Here is a 23348-nt window from a genome sequence, read left to right on the forward strand (position 1 = left end):
GTCATGGTGTTTCACTTGAGATGAAAGTGAGGTCATGGGCCAACTGCAGTTTCTTGATTTACCTTCTAATGGTTGTGAGGTCGACTGTATGAGACCATTGGGACGACAGATTCCAACTTTTATTGAAGAAAAAGGTCTTGCAAACTGTGTTGGCCTGGGCTGAGTAGGGTCCCGGCCCGATTGGCCCATTTAGATAGTATGCTAGGTGGGGCCTAACACAAACTATCATGGCTGGATATTTTAATAAAATAATAAAAATAAAATAAATATAAAAAGAATTACAAAAATAGAAAGAAATTTTAAAAAAAAACCTACGGGCTAAGCCCCTTAGCTCAACCTACAGTCGAGTCAAGGTTGGGCCAAGCCTAAAGCAAACCAATCCGTAATAAACACAAGAATTATAAAAATCCCTTTATTCCCTTCGATTACTTAGACTACGAAACTTGGAGAATGTCCAAGGAGACAAATTCAAGTCGAGATTAGGAATTTTAAACTTCGAAAACATGTACAAACAAACAATATGATTGTGCAACACATCTACTAATTAACTTTTTTTTTTAAACAACACCAACCTTTTTTTTTTTCAATTACGTACCTTAATGATGATCTTTACTCTTTCCATAGTCCCTTCTTTGACTGATCCATCACAGCTTTAGTTCTTTAAATTCAGACTCAAAAGCAAGCAAACATGCTTTTTGTACCAATATTTTGAGCATTATTCAAGAAAAAAACACACACACACACACAAAGAGAAAGAGATGATGGCTATAATTTATCAGGCAAAAGCATAAGCATAAGAAGGAAGGGAATAAATTAAGTGAAATCATGTTCCAAGTGATCAGGTTGTGAGTCTATCACTTGTATTATTGAGAAAGGTGCAAAAGGTGGCATCTTAAAATTAGTCGACGATCTTCCCTCATGATTCGACTATGAATAAATCTAGAGCATAACTTATGCACCAAACCCGCAGAGATCTACATAAGTAGACAAAAGACTTCTTTTGGGGACCACATTAAAAGAGTTTGAACAATGTTTGAAGTGTAATTATGTATCAAATTTAATATTTGTTTAACAATCATTGGTGTTAACTTCAAGTAACTTGCTTGTGTTATGCTCATATTTAATCATTCTGTGAATTATGTTTGGTTTGTAGGTATATGTCTCTTCCGTTTAATTGGTTCATTGAATGAAATAGATAAACTTCAATAAACTTTCATCCTTTGTATCTGAAAGTCCAATCGATATTGATACTGAAGTAGCTAGAAGTGTATCTCTAATGGCAATAAGCTTCGCTAAATTCAGCCTTTTGTTTCATTTTTGTTTATCATACATCATTGATAATTAAGCCTAATATATGGGTCGTCATGTAGGTTAACTCACTCATGTGACCTCTCATGCACAATTAAGGTAGCCAAATGCAACAGAATGAAGGTCATCCATATCATGAGATGTGGATCTCATTGCATTTGCTTGTAGGTCGAATGAAGTGCTCATCGTGCACCACGAATTATCATCAGTGGTAAACAAGAACTGGTTGTCGTAGCTCGTATATGAATGCTGAGAAGATTGGAAGGAATTCGAATCAAGAAGCACATCCTCAAGGTGCAACATGACTTCAGGGTTCATAGTATTGTTATGTTGTGGGAGCTTATTCCTCAACTCGTCTTCTTCAAATGAGTAACTTTGTGCTGTTTGAGCCTTCAACGATTCTATTTGCGCCTCCAAAGTTACAACCTATACAAAACAAGGTAGGAAATGATCGGTATCAACTTTAATTGAACAAAACAAATTCATCCTTAAAATGATAAGGTATCAATGCCACACTCTAAAAGTACTTAATTTGAAATTGAATTGCATCGAACTACATTACTTGTTTGTACTAAAATGGCACTCACTTGTTGTTGCAACGCGAAGATGTGTGCCACGCAACAGTAAATAGGATCTTGCAGTCTGGCTTGAGCCTCGTAGGAGACAGTGAGGGCTGCTTCAGACCGTTGGGAAGCCGGGAGGTGGAGGAGGAGCTTCGAGAAGTTGCTCGCCCCGAACACCTTGTGGATGGCCTCAAAAAGAGCAGCCCCCTGATCATGGCAGAAGTAGGGAGCAAACACACATCCTCTCACACACTTCCTCCTCAAGAACTTGCATGCACCACAAGGAGAGCCAAACCCTACCATCTTGAGCTATACTATACCATACTCAAACTCAATTGACCTTTAGAGTTTGTGATGAATCACCACCATCTCATTATAAACATTTAGAAGGTGGAGGTGGAGATCATTTTTTGGTGATTAATCTATTGGAGTTGGTCTCCTTAATGGCCTACATTAATAATTTTTCATATAAAAACATTATCTACTTCTTTGAGATATATATATAGCAATTCATTATTTACTAGTTTGTTTTTTTGCTCAAGATTTCCGCATTCCTTCGGTCGAAGATGTTCGACACTTAACCATGAAGAAATGGCTCTCAAAACTATTTGTTTTAAGACAATCAAAAAGTTAAACAAGTAGGGAAACATAAAGAAAGAACTTGAATAAATTTAGGGGGGAAAGGCTTTAGTTTATTTAAAATGTTAATTTACAATTGAGGAGGAAGATTTATGCCTACCTTTGTCTTTAATCTTTTGACTGAATTAGTAAAGACATGAAAGAGTTGAATTATGGTGAGTCCTCACAACATGAAAAGGAGGGGGAAAAGGAGGAAGAAGAGAATAGAATTTATCGAACGAAGGTCCATCAAAGACTTTGTTAAACCCTAAACCATATGCAAGACTACATCATTATAATTTTGGCACAAGAGGCTACACCATCATTCAATCTTGGCTTTCATCTCTTTTTAATCATGATGATTTGAGTTAATTTGTACATTTTACTTGGTTTCAAGTAGGATTGAATCCTAGGTTTGGTAGGAGGCACTAGATGGGAATCAAATAGAAACATAAATTGAATAATTTGTTCCATTCGTATACTTCATTAGAAATGATTCATTCTATGTTTGACTCGATTTATCCACTCTACAAACATGTTTAGCTAATTCATCTACCCCTATGAGTTAGCCTATTTTCCATTCGTATACCAATAATTTTAAACGTGCAATTAGTTGATTAATTACTTCCATCATCAAGTTCAAACCGAAAAGTGAACCGAACCAAATTACAGCTATTTGATGAAAGCTTAAGTGTAAACTAAACAAACTGTAATTTGAAAAAACTAACAATGATTTATCACCAAACAAAGACTACTTACATATAAAACTAACCCTAATATATAACTAGGTGGTCAAATTTGTCTGGCTAGCAAAACAGATTGAGTGTTCCACACTTCAAAAGACTGGTCAAGATTGACACTAGTTCTAGGGTTTAACCTCTGTTTGTCTTTCTCCAACAAGCCTTGATTTCACCTCCAAGGGACAAAACCCTAGCTAGGGTTTTAGCTGCATCTAGAAAACCACATGCTGCAAAATAATAGTCAATCACAGTAGATAAGGATGTGCTTGGTTGCATGAACTGATGGACACAGAATCTGCTTAACAAATGTGATCTGATGGATTCATAAAGTGTTGTGATCATCAAACTTTCATCTCTTAGGTTTGACCTTGAAATGACTTTTTAAAGTTGCAAGAACATGCACATTGATTAGGTTAACTTGCAGTCCTTGTCAGTTTCTACTACTGCTCAGGAACTGGATTTTTGAGTCTGTTTCTCTCTCTTGTTGTTGTGGGGTATTGGATTGGATTTTTTTCGATATAGGATCGAGCTTCGATCAACTTAAGCTGCCGAAAATTGGACCGTTTACCTATTGTCATCCCTATTTGTGAATTCTAGAGTACCAATTGTCAATATGATCAAGTTATGGTGCTTTAGAGATTGCTGTCTACTCAAACTCAAGGCTCCATAAAGCATAATATATTTGAGTTCTTCACTAAAGGAGTTGAATGAACATTTGAGAGTCGAATACACACTACACTACAGCCGAACCTATCCCGAAAGATCTCAGTTTTCGTCCGAATTGTGCAACTCGATCGCATACATCATCCATCTCTCCATGGAATTCTTATTGTTGGGTGAGGGTGGGGAACAAAGGTGGTCACCTTGCCACTCTTGCCTGATGGTCATACAACAGAAGACTGCTTTTAGGGTTTTCTCTATGCAGAAAGTTTTATTTTTGTGTGAGATTTCGGTGGTTTGTAGTGGGGTGGGATGTGCACTCACTGTCCTATTTGGAGACAGATTTTCCAAGTCTTGACCAACAATTTATGATGCATATGCAATTTGATTTTGATGTTCAACCAAAAAGAAGAAGAAAAAACAAAGAAATAATAATAATAATAACAATTTGGCAACCTTCAAAGGTAGAGTGTGATGGTTGATGGGGATGTTTCTCATTGTTGGTTTGCTTGAAAGAGAATCAAGTTGCAACAAGACAAGGAATACAAAGTTTGTCCTTTGCATTGCATGTGGAGATCAAATGAAGGGACGAACTAGAAATTATATATATATATATATATAAATGCAAGCCCCGATTCCAATGGCGGAGCTAGCCCGAGTGATTTATCCGGGCTGATCTTCGACTGTATACTGTACCGACGAGTACAACCCGGGCTGCCTTCTTCAATTTCTTTAAAAAAAAAATTCAACCATAAAATTAAACCTTTGCGCTGTCGAGCTCCCGGGCTATAGCACGGGTAGCTTTATAGGTGGCTCTGCCCGTGCCCGATTCCCAGTACTTCACCCAGTATGGTACAAATGATACACAACTAAAAATATATGCATTAGAAAAGCTAGGAATTAGCAACCATGTATTCGTACGTACGTTGTGATCACAAAAGATAGGAGCTTCAAACAGGAAAAGCACAAATTTTAGCTATTCCTTCACTTTCACCAGGCGATTGATTGATTATACGTCGGATCACTTCTCAAAATTAAACAAAAAAAGGATATATTTTGAAAGGGAAGGAAACAACAAGCACAATTCTTAAGGATCCAAAAAATTGAAAGAGAAGGAAAGATTTAATTCTTGATCTTAAGGATCCAAAAAATTGAAATATTTAGGAGAGGAAAGAATAAGAGGAGAAGCACGTACTGAGATGGGGGAGGAACTGCTTGCCAGTGCAACGCCAAGCACAGCTAGATATCATCTGCAGCTAGAGCCGTCAATTTGGATTGAACCCGTCGGATTGGCCCGCCTGCCAAACAATTTAAGCAGGTTAGATTGAAATTTTATTAACCCATTTTAAGATGGGTTCAGGTGAACCGACCCGCCTAGGCCCATGACCCCTGTGGGTCGGCCCGTGACGAGTCTTGGATTGACCCGCAGATTGAGAAAACTTATTTTTCTTCCTTTAAATTTAAAATTAAAGTAGAAAATTTAATAAACTAGTAGATTTGATCCGTCTAAACAGTAATCCAAATTTAAAATTTCAACTTAACCCGTTTAAACTGTAATCTAAATTTAAAATTTTTAATATTTTTTGACAAATCGGTGGGTTGGCCGCCTAACCCACAACCCACATTGAGTTGGGTTGGAGATTTTCCAACCCGTCAAATTGATGAGCCAGCCCACCCCACCTCGCCCCGTCATATAATAGGTTTCTGGAGGGTTGGTCCACACTGCCATGGATTGGTTTTATTGACAGCTCTACTTGCACACAACAAAGATAAAATTTTAACAAATTTGACTAGTGCGAAAAAAAAAATCATAGCTAAAGATGTTATTAAAAAACAAATTTTTGGAGTGCTAAAGTGTAAATGAACTAAATATAATAATATAATCAATTCTAACATACGGTGGAAATCAAAGAATTTTCTTTTAAAAAAAAGTTGAGAAAGAATAACATATTTCCTTGAGAAAACAATATTTTGAATTTTAGAAGCACATGAAAAAAATAAGAATCAATATTTATCAATTATCCATCTGGTGTAATAAACATATTTTAGAACTTCTAAAATTCTAAAACTGAAATCAATAACAAGATCACTAGAGAATACTTTTATAAGATTGAATTCGTTAAATCAATAATATTTAACTAGTCATTGCAATGGTTTAGACTTAATGATGCCTTGGACAAAATTGCTTATATTCTATTGGTGTTCAAGATCACCAACTTGAATCAGTAAGTTAAACTAGGCACAAAGCATCACTTTCTTTGCATTATTTGAAATCTCCCAACATTCTCTTCTTGCCTATTCAAACAATCACGTTTGTTTCTAGAAATAAAAAAAATAGTTTTAATTTAATATTTTCTAAAAAGATAATTATAAATAAAAAATAAAAATAATAAGCATTTACCATTGATTTTTTTCTTTAGTTTTTAAATTTTATTTTCTCAATAATAAAAGCTAAAAATTTCTTCTAAAAATGTTATCAGGTAGCACGATTCAAACTCTAACCTCATCATTTAATTCACTTAACACTCTATCAAATAACTACTGATAATTTAGATATATATATATATATATATTATACTTTTCATTTTAATAAATGAAAAGAAAATAGAAACTTTCAAAATAATTCAAAGGTACACATTAAACTCCTAGAATATTCTCAAAGATACCTTCCCTTGAATTATATTCCTCATCTATTTTTAGAGCTATCTATATGCATGGAGATCGTAATGAACTCTATAAATAATCTCCACCTTACTCTCCTTCTCATTGCCTCTTCTCCGCCTCTCCTTAATTCTCTACGTGGATTGGATTAGGTAACGAGTTCTTTTTTAATCTGTTTTTTCGTTTTTGTAGTTTCTAGATCTTGGTGGAATTAGAGAGGTTTAGTTTTTACAGTTTCCCATTTTTGGTTGTGTTTTTATCTGATTGATTAGATTTGCACAGAGAAATAAAAAGAAAGTAAATCTTGAAGGAAGATTTCATGCTAATTATAGAAGAAGAGATTAACGAACATATGCGATTTGATGATGTTAAATTGGGTTGATAATGGCAGGAAGAGTTAAGAGCAGAGGAGGAGGAGAGCATACCGGATCATGGCGGAGCAGCTACAAGTCCTCAACGCGCTCGACGTCGCAAAGACGCAATGGTACCACTTCACGGCGATCGTGATCGCCGGCATGGGCTTCTTCACCGACGCCTACGATCTCTTCTGCATCTCGCTGGTCACCAAGCTGCTCGGCCGCATCTATTTCCACGTCGACGGGTCGCCGACGCCGGGCACCCTCCCGCCCAACGTCTCCGCCGCCGTTAATGGCGTCGCGTTCGTCGGCACTCTTTCCGGGCAACTTTTCTTCGGGTGGCTCGGGGATAAGATGGGTCGGAAGCGGGTCTACGGCATGACGCTAATGCTCATGGTGCTCTGCTCTGTCGGCTCCGGTCTCTCCTTCGGACACACCGCCAAGGACGTCATCGCCACGCTCTGCTTTTTCCGCTTCTGGCTCGGCTTCGGCATCGGCGGGGACTACCCGCTCTCCGCCACCATCATGTCGGAGTACGCAAACAAGAAGACCCGCGGGGCGTTCATCGCCGCCGTATTCGCGATGCAGGGCTTCGGCATCCTCGGAGGCGGAATGGTCGCCATCGTCGTCTCCTCTGTTTTCAAGGATCGGTTCCCCGCCCCAGCCTACGCCGTTGACCCTGTCGCCTCCACCGCGCCGGAGGCCGATTACGCCTGGCGGATGATCCTCATGTTCGGCGCGCTCCCGGCGGCGCTCACCTACTACTCGCGGACGAAGATGCCGGAGACCGCCCGGTACACAGCGCTCGTCGCCGGAAACGCGACGCGGGCCGCCGCAGACATGTCCAAGGTGCTGCAGATGGAAATCGAGGCCGAACAGGAGAAGGTGGATCAGTCGCGCATTTCGTCGAACAGCTTCGGGCTGTTCTCGAGGGAGTTCCTCCGCCGGCATGGCCTCCACCTCCTCGGCACCACCAGCACATGGTTCCTACTCGACATCGCCTTCTACAGCCAGAACCTTTTCCAAAAGGACATCTTTAGCGCGATCGGGTGGATCCCCAAGGCGGCAACCATGAGCGCGCTGGAGGAGGTCTTCCGCATTGCGCGGGCGCAAACCCTAATCGCGCTCTGCGGCACCGTGCCCGGGTACTGGTTCACGGTGGCGCTGATCGACATCATCGGCCGGTTCACGATCCAAGCCCTAGGGTTCGGAATGATGACGGCGTTCATGCTAGGTCTGGCAGTGCCGTACCACCATTGGACAGCGCCGGGGAACCACATCGGCTTCGTGGTGATGTACGCCTTCACCTTCTTCTTCGCCAACTTCGGGCCGAACAGCACGACGTTCATCGTGCCGGCGGAGATCTTCCCGGCGCGGCTGAGGTCGACATGCCACGGGATATCGGCAGCGGCAGGGAAGATGGGGGCGATCGTGGGGGCCTTCGGGTTCCTGTACCTGGCGCAGAACCAGGACCCGGCGAAGGCGGACCGAGGCTACCCTGCCGGGATCGGGGTGAGGAATGCCCTCTTCTTGCTTGCCGGGTGCAATCTTCTGGGGCTAGCGTGCACGTTCCTGGTGCCGGAGTCGAAGGGAAAATCGCTGGAGGAAATGTCCGGCGAGAACGAGGCGACGGTGGACGCCGGCGCCAGATCCGACCCGAACCGCATGACCATGCCGGTTTGATTCGGTTCGAAGCACATCCATTTGAATTTGAAATTTATTATAAAAAAAAAACATAATTGAACTCATGCTGACCAACTGAATATTTTAGAAACTTCTGCAATGTAGTAGGTAAAGGCAGGGATGATTTTGTTCCCTTCTCAACGATATTTATTTTATTTTTATTAAATTATATTTTTAAATATTATATTAATTTTAATATATTTTTATTGAATAAGAATAGTTGGAAACGATGAAAATTATTAATATAGAAAATTATTAATATGGGGATGGATACGGTTTCTAGTTGTTTTGATTCGAAACGAATATGCTTTCTACTTTTTGTTGCTGCTCTTTCTATATTTGACTTACCGACAACAACCGGTCTGAGTTCCGTCGCCTTCAGTCGCGTCAGCGCTCGCTTACTTGCACCGCGGAGTCACCGACACCGAAAGGTCAGTCGCCGCCCGAACCCTCGCCGCCCAAGCCTTCGATTCCAGGTACACCTTCGTCGGCTCTCCGGCCAGCCAAAGCATCTCCGGCCGTGCATTCGCGTCCGCCTCTACGCACCGCAGCGCCACCCACGCCAGCTTATCCGCTGCCTCCACCGGGACTGAGTCCCTCAATCGCAGGTATACTAACCGTCTCGCAGCCCCGAATCTAATTTGTCGATTGGAATGAGGACCCCTCCGGCGAGATCTGCGTCGCCGAAATGACAGATCTTGGCGCGGAGGTCGGGTTCGGTGATTATGACGGCGGAGCTAGTGATCCTGTTAGTGGTGGATGTACTCGAGGACTTGCGCCTTGGACAATGTCGATCGCGACCTGGACGCGCGAGATCCAGGAGGCGAGCGGGTTGAAGCTAGGGCTCCGCGAGTTGCGAAGGCAGTCGGTGAGGCTGGAGCCCGGGACGAACTCGTAGACGAGGTAGACAGAGTTCTCGGTGGAGGATGCGCCGAGAAGGTGGGCGAGGCAGCAGCTATGGTGGGACTTGCAAAAGCCAGCGAAACGGGCGGCTAGGCTAGGTCACCGGGATGGCGGCGGAGTGATATCTCAATGACGACGAGGTCCCGGCGGCGGAGGGTGCACCAGCAAGCAGAGGAGGAGGGGTGGCGCGCAGAGGGGAAGTTGTTGGTGGCGACGCAGAGCTCTGAGAAAGGGTACAGAGCGGGGGGCGCTGGGAGGGAGGAGCGGACGGAGGCGAAGCCGAGAGAAGAGAAAGAGTAGGATGTGAAAGCGTCAGTGGGCGAGGAGGTTCCGGAGGTATCATGGATGAGAGGAGGGCGGTTACCCGGTACGACGCGAATCCCGTCGCCGGAGGCGGCCGGCGCAGTTGAGATTTGCGATCTACGGCTAGGTTTGGGTACGGACGCCTTGGTCGCTGATCGAGACTTGCACATCGATCGGAAACATAGGACTGTCCGGCGGCGGATGGAACAAGGATAAATCGCCGGCTGGTTGGGCGGAGGAACAGCTCGACGCTACCGGCGAAGAAGACGTGAAGGCGGTGGTTCGTCTCCGCCTACGGCTGGGCTGCAGGGCTGGGTATTTAGACACAAAGAAAGCCAACGAACACTAACTCGTTCATCGACACCCTTCACCAGCGTTTGCTTGGATGAAGGAGAGTGGGCCCCGTATTATTTACTCACAGATTTTTTAATTAAAAATGAATTTTTAAAAATTAATTTAGTTGCTTTTGTATTTATCATTTTCTAGACCCGTATTATTTCTCATAACCTTTAATTTCAAGGGAATTTTTTTTTTAAATATTAAAATCAATCTATATGTCAATATTTAACTTTTATTCAATCATGTTATTTTTAACTTACCTTAATAAATCATCTTAGATATTGGATGACAATATACTAATGCAATTGATGCCATCCATATCAATTTTTATGTTTTTATTTTCACAAAATATAATCTTGAATCTAGGACTATAAAGTGCACTAATACTAAACACTCTTCCGAACTTCTTTCATATAAGAGTCACGCAGGATAAAATCCTTCATGATTTACCTCTTTATAAATAATTATGGGATCGACTGTATAAGATGTCCGAAATCAACGTATGACCTTCTATCATGACCTTCTATCACTAGTACTAAAGACTCCTATATATCCATCTTGAGCATAAGAAGAGATAAATTGATGTCGTATTCATCCAACAATGTCCTTTAGTAATTGATTGCTTGTCTAATATCTACATGCCATCCTAAACATTTGCACATGAAAACACATAAAGAATACTCACAAACTTGAGGGATTCATGCTCATCAAGATGCCATGATTTCCGATGTTTGCACCAAATTGGAAGGATCTTTTGACCCTCTATTTTACCAAAACCTTTGCCAATAACTTGATCATTTCCTTATGGTTTCCCTACTTCGCTCCAAAAAAAACTAATCGATGCCATGGATTGGATTGTGTTAGGATTTTGTGATAAAAGAAGCTAGATCATAGTTCTCGATTCACTCTAGACCAATGTCCTCAAATTAGGATGCAACTCCATAGAAAGCACGAAAACATAGTATCAACATATAATAAAGATTACCATCAACTAATTGATGGAGATTCGGCACCAATTTGCAGGTGATTTATTGCCTAACGACACATTGCAGATATCATGATCAAGCAAGGATATAGCTAAGGGATTTTATGATTAGTATGGAATAGTAAGGATTAACTTTGCAATAAGTCGATGTTACCATTTCTTCGATAGTATCCTTTCCCACTTTTCATCAAACAGAGCTCCGGCTGTCGCACTATGTATATTTGATCTCCTTTTGCCCTTCCCTTGTAAGTATCCTGATTTCGATGCCAAGTCCACAAGGCGTAAGTTGAATTTATAACCTGTGCAAGGAAAAGCAGACTTGTAAACATCAAACTACTTTGTTGAACTTTTGTAACTGCCGCTGTTTGAGGCTTTGATCAACTGAGAAAGAATTACTAAATTTAATGAATAAGCCAATTCAGACCTCCAAAATACCGTGACCGAAACTACTTTCTCTAAATGCACTCCATTCGGGTTGTGTTTTCCAGCAGAATTTACCCTTTGCAGGGCCTGAAGTAAAATTCAAATGGCAGACACCACCAAACTCTGGCGTATTGTCACTCTCCGAAGGACACTTCCCAGGATCATCTGCAAAGTCGACGTCGACTTTCTCAATATTTCCTCCATCGCCAACGGTTATGTAAACCGGTCCACATGGATCCAATGTATAGTTAAATACTCGATTCATCCTTTCGTAAGCATGGACCTGCAGATATGAAGAAGAAATATCAATGATTCATGCATGTAAATGCCTTCAATTTTGTAGAAGCAAACTATATAGCTTCAAATTTCCAACATTTTAATTGTGCAAAATACAATAGCATCTTAGTATCTAAATCGAGTAAAAAACTCTCTCACGTTATTCTGCGAGTAAGAATGTAAATAAATCTAAAATATTGTGCTTACTTACATGTCCAGAGAATACTATATCTATACCAGACTCATATAGAAGTCCTTCCATTTCTTGCCTCATGCATTCAAATTCCTGATAGTGCGAGTTGTAACTATTATACCAAGGAGGATGCCAAGAAGAAATGATCCAAGGAGTGATTTGGCGATTGACCCGACGCAGATCTCTTTTAAGCCAAGCATATTGTGCACCTGCTACGCACATTTTGTAATTATTGACTGAAACTAAAAAAAATGGACAATTTTCCATGACCCAAACAAGTCTTTTTATACAATTTTGTAAGCTGGTAATCATGGATACTATCAGCAGACCTGTCCGATTATAATCAACATAAGCACCCAGCATGATAAAATGAACTCCACCAGCGTTAAATGAATAATAGAAGTTACTATTGGAGCCACTCTCCTCAGATGGAACTGAAAACCGTGCTGAGTAAGATTTGAAAGTCATATTCCCAACTTGTGGTTCGATTTCATGATTGCCTTCAATCACCATCATAGGAATCTTTGATGTAATGGGTTCCATGAATCTACACAAATGTGAATTCCAATTTGTTAGATGTTTCTTCAGCAATTATCTTATAGAATGCTAATGCACTCTCAGGGCATATTGCAACCAAACTACTGAAACATCAAGTAAATAGGTACCTCCCCCATGCATCCCACCGTGGTTGGTATGTTTCTCTAATGGGTGCATCAGGGAATGCACACGAGAAGCAAGGAACTCCTTTACCTCCTGTGGTCAAATATTGGTTTGCATAACTCATGTCTCCCACCATTAAAATCATTGAAGGATCATTCTCATATAAATGATCTATTGTAGTTGTTGAGTTGCTTGTCAGTCCTAGATCACCTATCACTGCGATTCGGCTTGGATAATGGTCTGGGCCACATGAGGGTAATGTTACAAAGGTGTGCTCCTCACTCAAGGCCTTCAAGGAGCTATCACCACATTTATAATAGTACCTCGTTGATGGTTTGAGGCCTAGATCAAATATGAAAAGGGGGAAAAGAACAGAGATTATAACCCTAGAGATAATCTTAACACAGGCATGCAATGCCCCTGATCTCACTTTTGCATGTTTCCTTAAAGCAGATTCCAGATAGTCTTTCATTAAAAGAATCAACGAGTGTTAAGGGCTAATTAACATGATCTTTACTAAAAATAAAGTAGAGACTACATAACTTGCTTCACTTTGAGTAACCTATAGCCTCTGAGTGGAAGCACTATCTCGCTAAAGCATGAAAAATTTACTTTTGCAACTTCTGTTTAACAGTCTTAGTCAATTGCTAAAGCAATGTAACTTATGCTTCCAAAGTACCCTCAAGTATGATGAGCTATTTTGCATTTTTGAGGTACAAGTTGGTTTTGAAGATCTAAATAGAGTTTGTGAACTAATATTGGCAAGCAAGTCAAAAAAAAAAAAAGCCTAGACAACATTTGAAAATTTTAAAATTAATTTCTCAAAATTAAAACTCGTAAGAAGTTCTCAGTCATCAACCTAAATAATTCCGATTTGAAAGGAAATACGTCTCATCACTATAGTGCAGGTCAGTTTCAGAAATCTAAAAAGTTCTAAAGTATAATCATAAACCAGTTGAATCCACATCACTCGAGTTCAGAAAGTCAAAGGTCTCAACAGACAACAGAGTTCACAATTTGGAAGGAATATCTTTTAGTTAGGTTAGACTTTTAGGTGATTAGGAAATCTAAAAAAGATGTTGCTGAATATTTGGAAAAAAGGTGTATCAAATGAGGGCCCCACTCTTAAGTGGGATCTAATACAAGGTTGAGAATCACCATAATGCTTATTACAAGAGAAACCTAGAAATTACAAGAGAGAGATACAAAGTGCAACTCATTTCATCAACTAAGCATGACACGATCTACTTGGCAACTCTGGTATCGAACTTGACTCACATTCCAGTATAAAGACATTTCCTTTTTGAAAATTGTCTGTTGTTTATTGAGTTGGTAATTAAATTACTTATATTTAATAAGTTTTGCTCACAAATTTTCGATATCATCATTCACTAGAAAACAACAAAAGTACCATCATACTACTAGTTTCTTATTTAGTTTGATTGTCTATAAAAAAAATGTTGCATCTTAGCTTGAATTTTTCATCATATTTTCGTCATTAGTTTATCATGTTATTTTTCTTTATAATCATCATATCTTGTCAATAAACTTTGAAACCATCTCTACTCACATGAGAGACTACCATATGGATAAGAAGCCTAAATTTATGAGAAATAGAACACAATATCCAAATAATTATTTCTATGCTAATGACTCTATGAATAAGAAGCATACTCACACACATGAAATTGTTCCATGTCTAGAGAAGAATCAAATTATTTCCTAAAAATCATTATCTATCTAGCTCTTAAAGTTTGGTATCCAAGAGTGATCTCACCTTGAAGCCTCACATGATGGAAAATGCCCGAAGTATAATTCAAGAGGCCCTTGAAAGGATACAGTTGGCTATAGACGGTGGCCGTGCCCCTCTGGAAGAATTCACATTTTCCGCTCTCCTCCCCATACCACACCTCGCTCGCCACCGCCGACGGGTCCGCCGGCGTCACATTCACCCCGATATTCGCCTCCCCTGCGCTCCAAAACACGCAGGAAAGCGTCAGCCACGCCTAACCGACGGCGAACACCCAAATAGGCGACGAGGGTTTCGAAAAGGGGATCCACACCAGTGATCCAGGAAATCCAGACGGAGGAAGGGTGGGCGGAGGCGGCGAGGGCGATTTGCTCCGGAAAGGGCGGACGGACCCTCGGCGCGAGGTGGGGGTCATCTGTGGGGATATCATCGCTGCCGCGGCGGAGGCAGGGGTCGAGCCGCCGGGTGGCAGGAGGGAAGGGGCCGTCGAGCGTCGTGGGAATGCGCCTCTTCCTCGAAGGATGCTCGGCCGAGAAGGCGGCCGCCGCGATGAGCAGGACGACGAAGAGGGCGAGGCCGGCAGAGACCATCGCGGGAGCTACAGTGGTGACGATCGCTCGATCACGACGCTTTATAGTATCTCCCTTTACATAATTGCTTACTTGTTTAGAGTAAGATTTGGAGGGAATCCCGAGGAGAGAATATTCTTTTTTATAGGGATGTAAATGAACACACGAAGCTTAAATGGGTTTAAACTATTTATTTAGTTATCCAACTTGTTAAGTTTATTTATTAAAAACTTTATAGTCTAAGCTATTTTTTATTTTTAACAAATTATATACTAAATTTAAAAAACATTAAAAAATCAAATATGCTATTTTTTATAATTAAATTTTATATACATTTATTCATGAATATAAATAAATTAAATTCACTAGTATTTAAATTTATTTATTATATATATTTTTTATAATTAAACAAATTTTATTGAATTTAATACTAAATTTGTTCATCTATTATCTTCTAGCTAGAGACGGAATGAGGTACGAGCTGTCTCGGGCTTAGCTGTCTCGGGCTTAGCTGAGGATAATTTTTTTAAATTATTATTGGGAGTCGAAATTTCATTAGATTTTTTTAATAAATAAATTGAATTCTCTGAATTAAAATTAAATTAGACAAGATAAAAAATATGTTGATCTAAATTTAAATTGATTTAGATTTAATTTAATTAAATTATAATTGAATAAATTTAATTAGAGTAAATTAGTTTAATTGATTTTAAATGAATTATGATTTTTAAAAAAATTATTATTATTTTATTATGGTCATACTGCCTTCACACATCGACTTTTTCTCTTTCTCTTAGTTCCATTTTATTCTCATATGTAGCTTAGTTTTTTTTTTTCTCTCTTTCTCCTTCTTCAACATTAGCTTTGTTTTCGTCTTCCTTTTTCAAGAGCAACAACTCTCTTTCTTACCAGGGGCGGCTCAAGCCTCCAGGAGGCCCTAGGCGAAATGTTTTTAAAATAATTATTATTATTTTAAAAAATATTCAGATTTTAAATTTTTTTTATTTTAAAAATTTTTTTTACCTTGCCTTTGCTATTTCTAGAATTTGAACCCGTGACCTTTAGGTCAAATGGCAACAACTTTACCGTTGCGTCAAGACTCCCCTTCACTCATTAAAAAAAGAAATAAGACCTTTTAATTGACTTAATACAACAGTAATGCTTATATCTTTATATTGTAAAAAAATTTACTAACAATATTAACTGCGAATAAGATTACAAGTTTATAACATGAATCATTGATAAGAAAATAAGAAATTAATAGAAGCATAAAAAAAGATTTGATAGGGAAATAAGGAAGACAATACCTTTAGGCAAGGTTTAAAATATTGAGCCGTGCCGGAATTTCGGTCCCGGCCCGGAACGATACAGTTTCGATCGGTACCGTATCGTACCGTGCCGGTATAGTTTGGGTATTTTTAAAATATAAAATATATTAATTAAATAAAAAATGTAATCTAAATATTTAAAAATAAAAAATATTTTTTTGATAATTTATAGATTTTAATAAAACCTATTTAAATTATCTCGAATCATAATTTTGAACTATAGCTAGGAGTTGATTATTAAAATTTAATTAAAATTTAAAGTTTTAAAAATAAAAAAAGGAAAAATAGCGCAGCACCGCGCGGAGCATCGCCGGCCCCGGGCGGGGCCTCCGGCGGCGTCGCCGAGGCCTCGCGACGCCTCCGGAGGCGTCGTCGAGATCGCGCAACGCCTCCGGAGGTGTCGCCGAGGTCGCACGACGCCTCCGAAGGCGTTGCCGAGCCCGGGCGACGCCTCTGGAGGCGTTCCCCGGTCGGAATTCGTGTGACGGCACTGTGCCGCGGTGGAACAAATTTTTTCGTGCGTATCGGGCGATACGACACGAGATTTTAATCCTTGCCTTTAGGTTTTAAGATTATCAAAAAATCTATAATAAAAGATCTTAATTCTGATCGTTCCTCTCCTTACACCCCTTGTAATGATTTCGAAAATGTCTTGAGGAGAGAAAATAAACTATCAAATAAGTAAAATGTTTGAAGTTGAGCAAAATAGATTATTAGGTTAATAAGGAAGAAAGGAGAGGAATATAAAAAAAACTAATAAAATTAGAGTTTAAGAATTAAAAAATATCAAATATATTGAAATCATGCCAAAATCTTTATGAAATTGACCATGCCAAATCTCTATAAAATCTAATGATCATGCCAAATCTCTCCAAAATCTATCTAAAGATATTAATAATTTTTTATTCTCTTAAAAAATATATATATATATAATTAATTTTTTTAAAAAAATGGGCCCCAATTGATTGGGGGCCCTAGGCATAGGCCTTAGTGGCCTATGCCTAAAGCCGGCCATGTTTCTTACTCTCTAACAAGAGCAACCCTTGGTTTACCTTTTCTTATTATCGGAGCTAGTCAAGACCGTTAGAAAAGAAGATAAGACTTTCATTCTCTTTTTCTTTAATCATTGTAATTATTTTATTATTTATTTTTTCTTTAGCCCGTTCAAGCAAACCAGTAATAGTTTTTTATTCTGTTTGATTTATATTTTTATTTACTTTGTTTCTCGTCTTTGACTAAATGTCAATAGTGGAAAGAATAAGTCATCATAGTAGTTTTCCCGTTTATAACAGAAAGTGTTAACTTTTATTTTATCCATTCTTTCTGTCCTTTGCCCTAAGTCCAGTAAACAACAAGTAGGTTTGTTTTCTTTCTTTCTAGTAAATCCAACCAGTTAATAATAGTAAAATCGTTCTTGTGCAGTCAACTAATCTTAGTTTTTCATCCGCAAGGTTGAGTTTTTCAAACATCTTCACGGTATTTTCCCTCTTTCTTTAACTAGCCAACAATACTAAATAGTGTTACTATTGTTTCCACTGTTCATTGTATCAAATACTGCTACTTAGTGTAGTTTGATTGTCAATCAATCCATATATCAATGAAACATCCTCCTTGTTTCATTGATTGAGGGATTTTCGTTGGATTGGATCATCTAATTTATTCAATAATAATAGGTGTTAGAATAATAATTTAACGATAGTAACAGATGTTGAATATCATTTTCAAAGATGACAAAAGATAGTTAACTCTGTCGATGCTAATGGAGTAAGAAAAAAGAGAGCAAAATGCTACGGCAAAAATAAGTGTAGCCAAATGTTATTCTTAATATAATGTAAAATTTATATATAATTATGGATAAACTAAAGAATGCCATCGAACAAAAATTTAAAATAACAATAATGATAAACATTATTATTCTCATTAATTATTCTTTATTCGACGAGGAGTGGAGAGAGCTCATTCCCTCTTACAAACCATGTAATTAATAAAAAGCAAAAAAAATGCTGCAATTTGCATTGACCATGACAAAATCTTATAGATTTGCCTTTCCATAATTGGAATAAACATCCACAAAGAAGGGTGAACAAAATTGGAACAAGAAATATCAGCAGAGAATGCTGCAAGGACTCCTCTAGCTTCCATAGCCTCATTGCAGTAAGAAATGGAAGGCAGGGTTGTGGAGAAGATCTGCTGCTGGTCTGACATCCAAGAGCTCCTTTAATCGCAAAGAATTCGATATCTCATCGACCGAGAAGGGAATGCTGCACCAGTAGCAACTGCGATCATATGAAAGCTTTCTTGCAGAATATGGGTTTATGGGGAACCTTTTTACCTGTAGTTGTCATCAAGCAGGAAAGAACCGCTTGTGTCGTTTGTGTCTTCGATCATTAGCATCCGCATACTGGAAAGCACCTATTTGATTGAGCAAAGAAAACAAGCAAAGCAAATGCATGAACATGAGAGTGGATGATTCGTTGCGAACTTCATGAAGGTAGATTAGATGTATTACACAAAAGAGAACTAATTCCTTGAACTTACATCTGTGGATACACTTCCTGTGTTGTACTTGTCATCCCGGTAGTGAGTGCAAATTCGGTAAACCTGGTGGATGCTGAGATCCTGCAAGAAGGGGAAAAAATATCAGCATAAGCACACTACTGAGCAAGTCCACTGTCCTTCCTCGATCGCTGATGCATTGAGCACCAAGCAGAAACAGACTTGTTGCAGCAAAGAATCAGAAATGAGAGTGAGCAGATGAAGTATCTTACCGGGCAGAGATCACTGACTATATCATCAACGGAAACTCTATACTTTGGAAATGTTACCTGGATATCAAAGAAGAGACATCATTTGGCTTTGCTGATACAAGTACCGTACAATAGCTCACAGATTCAGGCTGGGAAATGACTGTTGTATTAAACTGACAAAAATGTTCTTTAAAATTCAACTTCTAAATGGAGAACTCAGATCTGTAATTAAAATATCATGACTATACAAAACAAGGCAACAGTAGAAACTAATTACAGTTCAGGTGCTGGTTCTCTGTTCAGCAAAGCTAATCTATGTTAGCTTGCATTTTGATTAGACACTCATCAGAAAGAAAGGAAAATATAAGATTCCTATTCTGATAATGGTAGAACACTAGAATCCACAAAGATATTAAATAGTATGTCTTTGCCATTAGGCCAGCAAAAAACTTGGCATATATGGATGTGCTATTTCAGGATATATATGCCTACGGCTCAACACCAAAACATAAACTACATACCAAGAAACCAACAGCTTGTCTGACGTGCTTAAGTTCATCCCATGAAGAACCTGTATACTGAACGGAGCACAAAATCAGTTCGAGCAACAAATAACCAACTTGCATAAGTGTCTCTAGGATCCTGTATACCTCAGGCTTTGTTTTTTTACACCACAGCTCAAGTTCAACAAGACCAGCTTTCACATATTCACAATTGCTAAATGAGCAACATTCAGGACGAAGAAGCAAACTACAAACAGGAAAATAGTAGTCGTGTAATTACCTAGTGTGTAAATAATTTTGAGAAAATAAACTAATTTAAAGATCCACTACCTATTGAAAAGTTGTACGTTTAGGTATGAAAAAATTTGTGTGAACATCTTCTCTATTAGAATAAGAGATACCTGAAAAATCAATGCTAAACTGTTAGGACACATTTTTAGATGCAGCAAAACAAAGAAATTTCACTATATTCTAATAAGATAACATACATAATTGTCTTGCAATGTATTAAGTAGATTATCGAGTCTCTCAATAATTGCTTGCCAATAGTTGAATTGTGACTGAAGCCCTGATGAGGAATGAAAATTACCTCTTGCTGCTCTAGGATCCTGAGGAGTCAGGATCAATGGTATCATCTCAGAAAAACTCGAGTCACAAACAGTGGAAGAATCTAAAAGTTCAAAATTTTAAATTTACTAATATAGCAATTTTGCTGCTAGAATTTTTGCTACAATAAAAAAAATCATGTACGACAAGACATGATCCCATCTATTTGGTGGTAGCATGTATCATATATCATTATTGAACTCTATGCAAAGCTAATAATCCTTTGTTTTGTTATGTAAGTAGTGTTTTCTTTGATCTGCTTTTGTCCCTCACACACCTTACATAAACTAAAAAGAAAACATTTAATAAATTTGATATTTGATTAATTCCATTACTTGAGAATTTATTCTAAACCTTGTCGTGAACGGATAGACTTGCATGTGGAGTATATAACAAAGTACACAAGAAAATAAACCTTGATACACAATGCTATCAAGGGTATTAAATCCTTTTTCATATTATCACGGATAATTCCATATATCTTTTCCACATAGGCTGTTAGCTGCTGCTTGAACAGTAAAGCAGGGTATTTTGCCTCCACTTGGTGCACGACCGATAATTCATCCAGAGAATGTGATGAGGAGCGGAAACTCTTGCATTAAGCAATACAACTATAGATTAGTGTTGATAAATAGTATCAAATAACTACCAAATGTCATTATGTCAAATGAACTCATACTCGAGTCATCCTGCCAAAGAATGAAGTAGGAGCAGCAGGTTTCCGGTTTGGAGTACCCCCAACAGCATTAGCTACTTTCAGACTATGTTGCAACAAGTACAACAAATTAGAACTATTTGATAGCCAGTAAGCAAGATGATTATTATTCTTCTCTTCCTGAATCATAAAAAGAATCCAAATCTCAAGGGACTAGCACAAAAGATAGATACCAGTGTGAAGAAAAATCCCCAACAACTTTTGTAAAATGTGTGGCAATTGAAGAAAAAAAGGTAAACAAACCAATAAGATGTAGAAGTACAGTAGTATTAGCTTATGTAATTTGACCCTGCAAAATTACCTCAATTACAGAACCAATCATCTGTATAAGACGATCAAAAACACTAGTTTTCTCCACTTCAAATGATTTCCAATGAAGAAGACATTTGTAGATGGTAGATGCAGCTACTGGCTTCTCTTGACTGAAACCAATATTCCTAGAAACACATTTGATGAGGGCTTCCAAATTATCCTGCAGCATAAATGCGTCTATTTATCAAGACGAAAATAACATATAATATAACGTGAAGTAAAATATATGCAAACATGTTTTCTCTCCATGGAAGACCTCCTCAGCTTAGTATCAGAGTTTGCTATGTCCCTCAATGCTGGACCAGCACTCTGAGACACCTGCATATATTAGCAATTCATTAGTAAATTATCGACAAATTTGTGCATCATGAAGTAGCTTTTAGTAGCATGAAAGGTAAATTAGCATACATTTGCAACCTTCAGCTCTTCAAAATCAAGCTGACCAGTTTCTAAATACTGATTAGAAAATAAAAAAGAAATGAAATATATGAAGTATTCTAAAAGAATTGAATGATACTGATGTCAACAATGCTTAAAAAAAACCTGTTTAGTAGGAGTAATTGGAGTTGATAAATGTTCTTGCATGCTCTTTATGGGAGAAGACACATCTCGCTGCCTAAGAATCTGAGCCGACTCCAATGAAGATAGCTTCTCCTGAAGCCTGTCTCCAAATAAATAAGTTAAATATGTTGTGACATAAAAGATGAATAATTTATATTTCTAAGGTCCAAGAACTTTTGCCATAAAATGTGCATAACAACAGCATAAGGAATCTACACATAAATTGGATAACTATGAGAAGTACATATTCATAGCATGGTTGAGGTCAACTATCTTTGATTCAGCCTCCATTGCCTTCTTTAGCCTTTGTTCACTAGTTATGATTGACTCTTCATATTTCTTCTCAGTTTCATCAATCTTTGTTTCAAGAGAAATCACCAAGGCCTACATTTTTTTAAAAAACAATTACTTCTGAGTTAACAACATAAACTAGCAAAATTTCCCACAACCAATACTTGTTTCCATATCCAAATGCATTTTTCACAATGAAATCTATCCGAGGGAGAACGTTAACAAGGTTATCTCACCTTAAGCTTCTCATTCTCAGCTCTAAGCTTAAGGGCAGTGTCAACAAGGTCAAAAACCTCTTTACCAGACACTTTAGCAGCCTCGTGTTCTTTCACCAGCAAAGCTTTCATTTCATCAAATTGTTGTTGCATCTCCTGCAAGGCCGCTTGCAAAATTTTTTCATTTTGCTGTGTCTTGGTTTCCTCAATGTCAACCTAACAAAGAAGAGGCACCAAAATTCTTTCAAGTCAAATTTTAGAAATAATGGATCAGAAATAAATCAACATATCTCTCTATATATACATGGTTTTACGCATATGAACAAGTGTGATTTCTTAATTCTTTTATCAAGTGTTCTTTCTTAATTCTTTTATATTTCCAGAAGCTGAAGCATGAGGTACATAACCCACCGAAGAAAGGTACGCAGGCACTTAAATTCACATGACGAATATTGCAAAAAAAATAAATGGATGCAAACTCAACGATTGTTATACCACAAATCTGAGGCAGAAAACATTTCAAAATCTACACAGTTCAATAATGTTGGAGATATTTCACATCATAAGCAAATCTTTCTTTGATTAGCATATTACCAAACTCCAAAAACATGGAATAAAATGGCATTTCACTGTATCTGATTTTCAGAAATTATAACCACCACAATTTTTACCCTCATGCGTTTCTAGCACAAAGGCTTAGAGAGAATTAATGACAAAAAGTAATTGATGATTTTAGTTTTAGAACTTTAAGTTTTATTTATAGTCCAAGAGAATAGATCTAGATCTTTGATTGTAGATGAACTTTCTCTTGGTCGTTGATCCGTTGATGCGATCCCAACCGTTGATCGGAGATAACCTTAAATCTCGAACGTTGATTAAATAAGGATAAACTTTATCTTTAATAAAAAATAAAGAGAATTATCTTTAATAAAAAATTAAATATTTATCTTTTATACGATAAAAAATGAATCTTATTTTTTTCTTTTTTTTTTAATTTTTCAACCGTCACATCCAAAAGATCTAAACCTTCTTCTCTGATCAAAGTCAACAGTTTGACGTTTGCTCATTTTTTGTAGAATC

General features: G+C 38.2%; 3 protein-coding genes and 2 pseudogenes across 3 annotated transcripts; 1 reads left to right on the forward strand and 4 right to left on the reverse strand.

The window, feature by feature from the left end:
* Nucleotides 1-1392: 1392 nt before the first annotated feature.
* Nucleotides 1393-2174, reverse strand: LOC141820883 (LOB domain-containing protein CRL1-like). The gene is made up of 2 exons (XM_074708244.1): nt 1896-2174; nt 1393-1734 (listed from the first exon to the last, which is right to left on the reverse strand). Exons 1-2 carry the CDS (start codon nt 2172-2174, stop codon nt 1393-1395), a joined length of 621 nt encoding a protein of 206 aa, XP_074564345.1.
* A 4452-nt stretch (nt 2175-6626) lies between these two features.
* LOC141820804 (inorganic phosphate transporter 1-6-like) lies at nt 6627-8702 on the forward strand. The gene is made up of 2 exons (XM_074708154.1): nt 6627-6702; nt 6942-8702. The coding sequence occupies exon 2, from the start codon at nt 6982-6984 to the stop codon at nt 8587-8589; it is 1608 nt and encodes a 535-aa protein (XP_074564255.1). The 5' UTR covers nt 6627-6702; nt 6942-6981; the 3' UTR covers nt 8590-8702.
* A 285-nt stretch (nt 8703-8987) lies between these two features.
* Nucleotides 8988-10067, reverse strand: LOC141821005 (chitin elicitor receptor kinase 1-like; annotated as a pseudogene).
* Nucleotides 10068-11105: 1038 nt separating this feature from the next.
* Nucleotides 11106-12930, reverse strand: LOC141820812 (purple acid phosphatase 15-like). The gene is made up of 5 exons (XM_074708166.1): nt 12677-12930; nt 12341-12558; nt 12030-12220; nt 11544-11825; nt 11106-11418 (listed from the first exon to the last, which is right to left on the reverse strand). The coding sequence occupies exons 1-5, from the start codon at nt 12814-12816 to the stop codon at nt 11248-11250; spliced, it is 1002 nt and encodes a 333-aa protein (XP_074564267.1). The 5' UTR covers nt 12817-12930; the 3' UTR covers nt 11106-11247.
* A 5472-nt stretch (nt 12931-18402) lies between these two features.
* The window catches only part of LOC141821006 (myosin-8-like), a 105574-nt pseudogene continuing 100628 nt past the window's right edge, over nt 18403-23348 (reverse strand).

The sequence above is a fragment of the Curcuma longa genome, unplaced genomic scaffold (assembly GCF_044706935.1).
Source record: "Curcuma longa cultivar G26 ecotype Majalengka, Jawa Barat unplaced genomic scaffold, ITB_CL_G26_1.1 utg8573_np1212_1322966_RagTag, whole genome shotgun sequence".
NCBI lineage: Eukaryota > Viridiplantae > Streptophyta > Magnoliopsida > Zingiberales > Zingiberaceae > Curcuma > Curcuma longa.

Bases quoted from the DNA above. Each gene is read 5' to 3' on its own strand.
- LOC141820883 (XM_074708244.1), bottom strand. From the start codon at position 2,174: ATGGTAGGGTTTGGCTCTCCTTGTGGTGCATGCAAGTTCTTGAGGAGG. The intron at 1,735-1,895 runs GTGAGTGCCATT...TGTTTTGTATAG, and splicing joins TCTTCGCGTTGCAACAACAA to GTTGTAACTTTGGAGGCGCA.
- LOC141820804 (XM_074708154.1), top strand. From the start codon at position 6,982: ATGGCGGAGCAGCTACAAGTCCTCAACGCGCTCGACGTCGCAAAGACG.
- LOC141820812 (XM_074708166.1), bottom strand. From the start codon at position 12,816: ATGATTTTAATGGTGGGAGACATGAGTTATGCAAACCAATATTTGACC. The intron at 12,559-12,676 runs GTACCTATTTAC...ACATTTGTGTAG, and splicing joins CGGTGGGATGCATGGGGGAG to ATTCATGGAACCCATTACAT. The intron at 11,826-12,029 runs GTAAGTAAGCAC...TCATATCTGCAG, and splicing joins ATATAGTATTCTCTGGACAT to GTCCATGCTTACGAAAGGAT.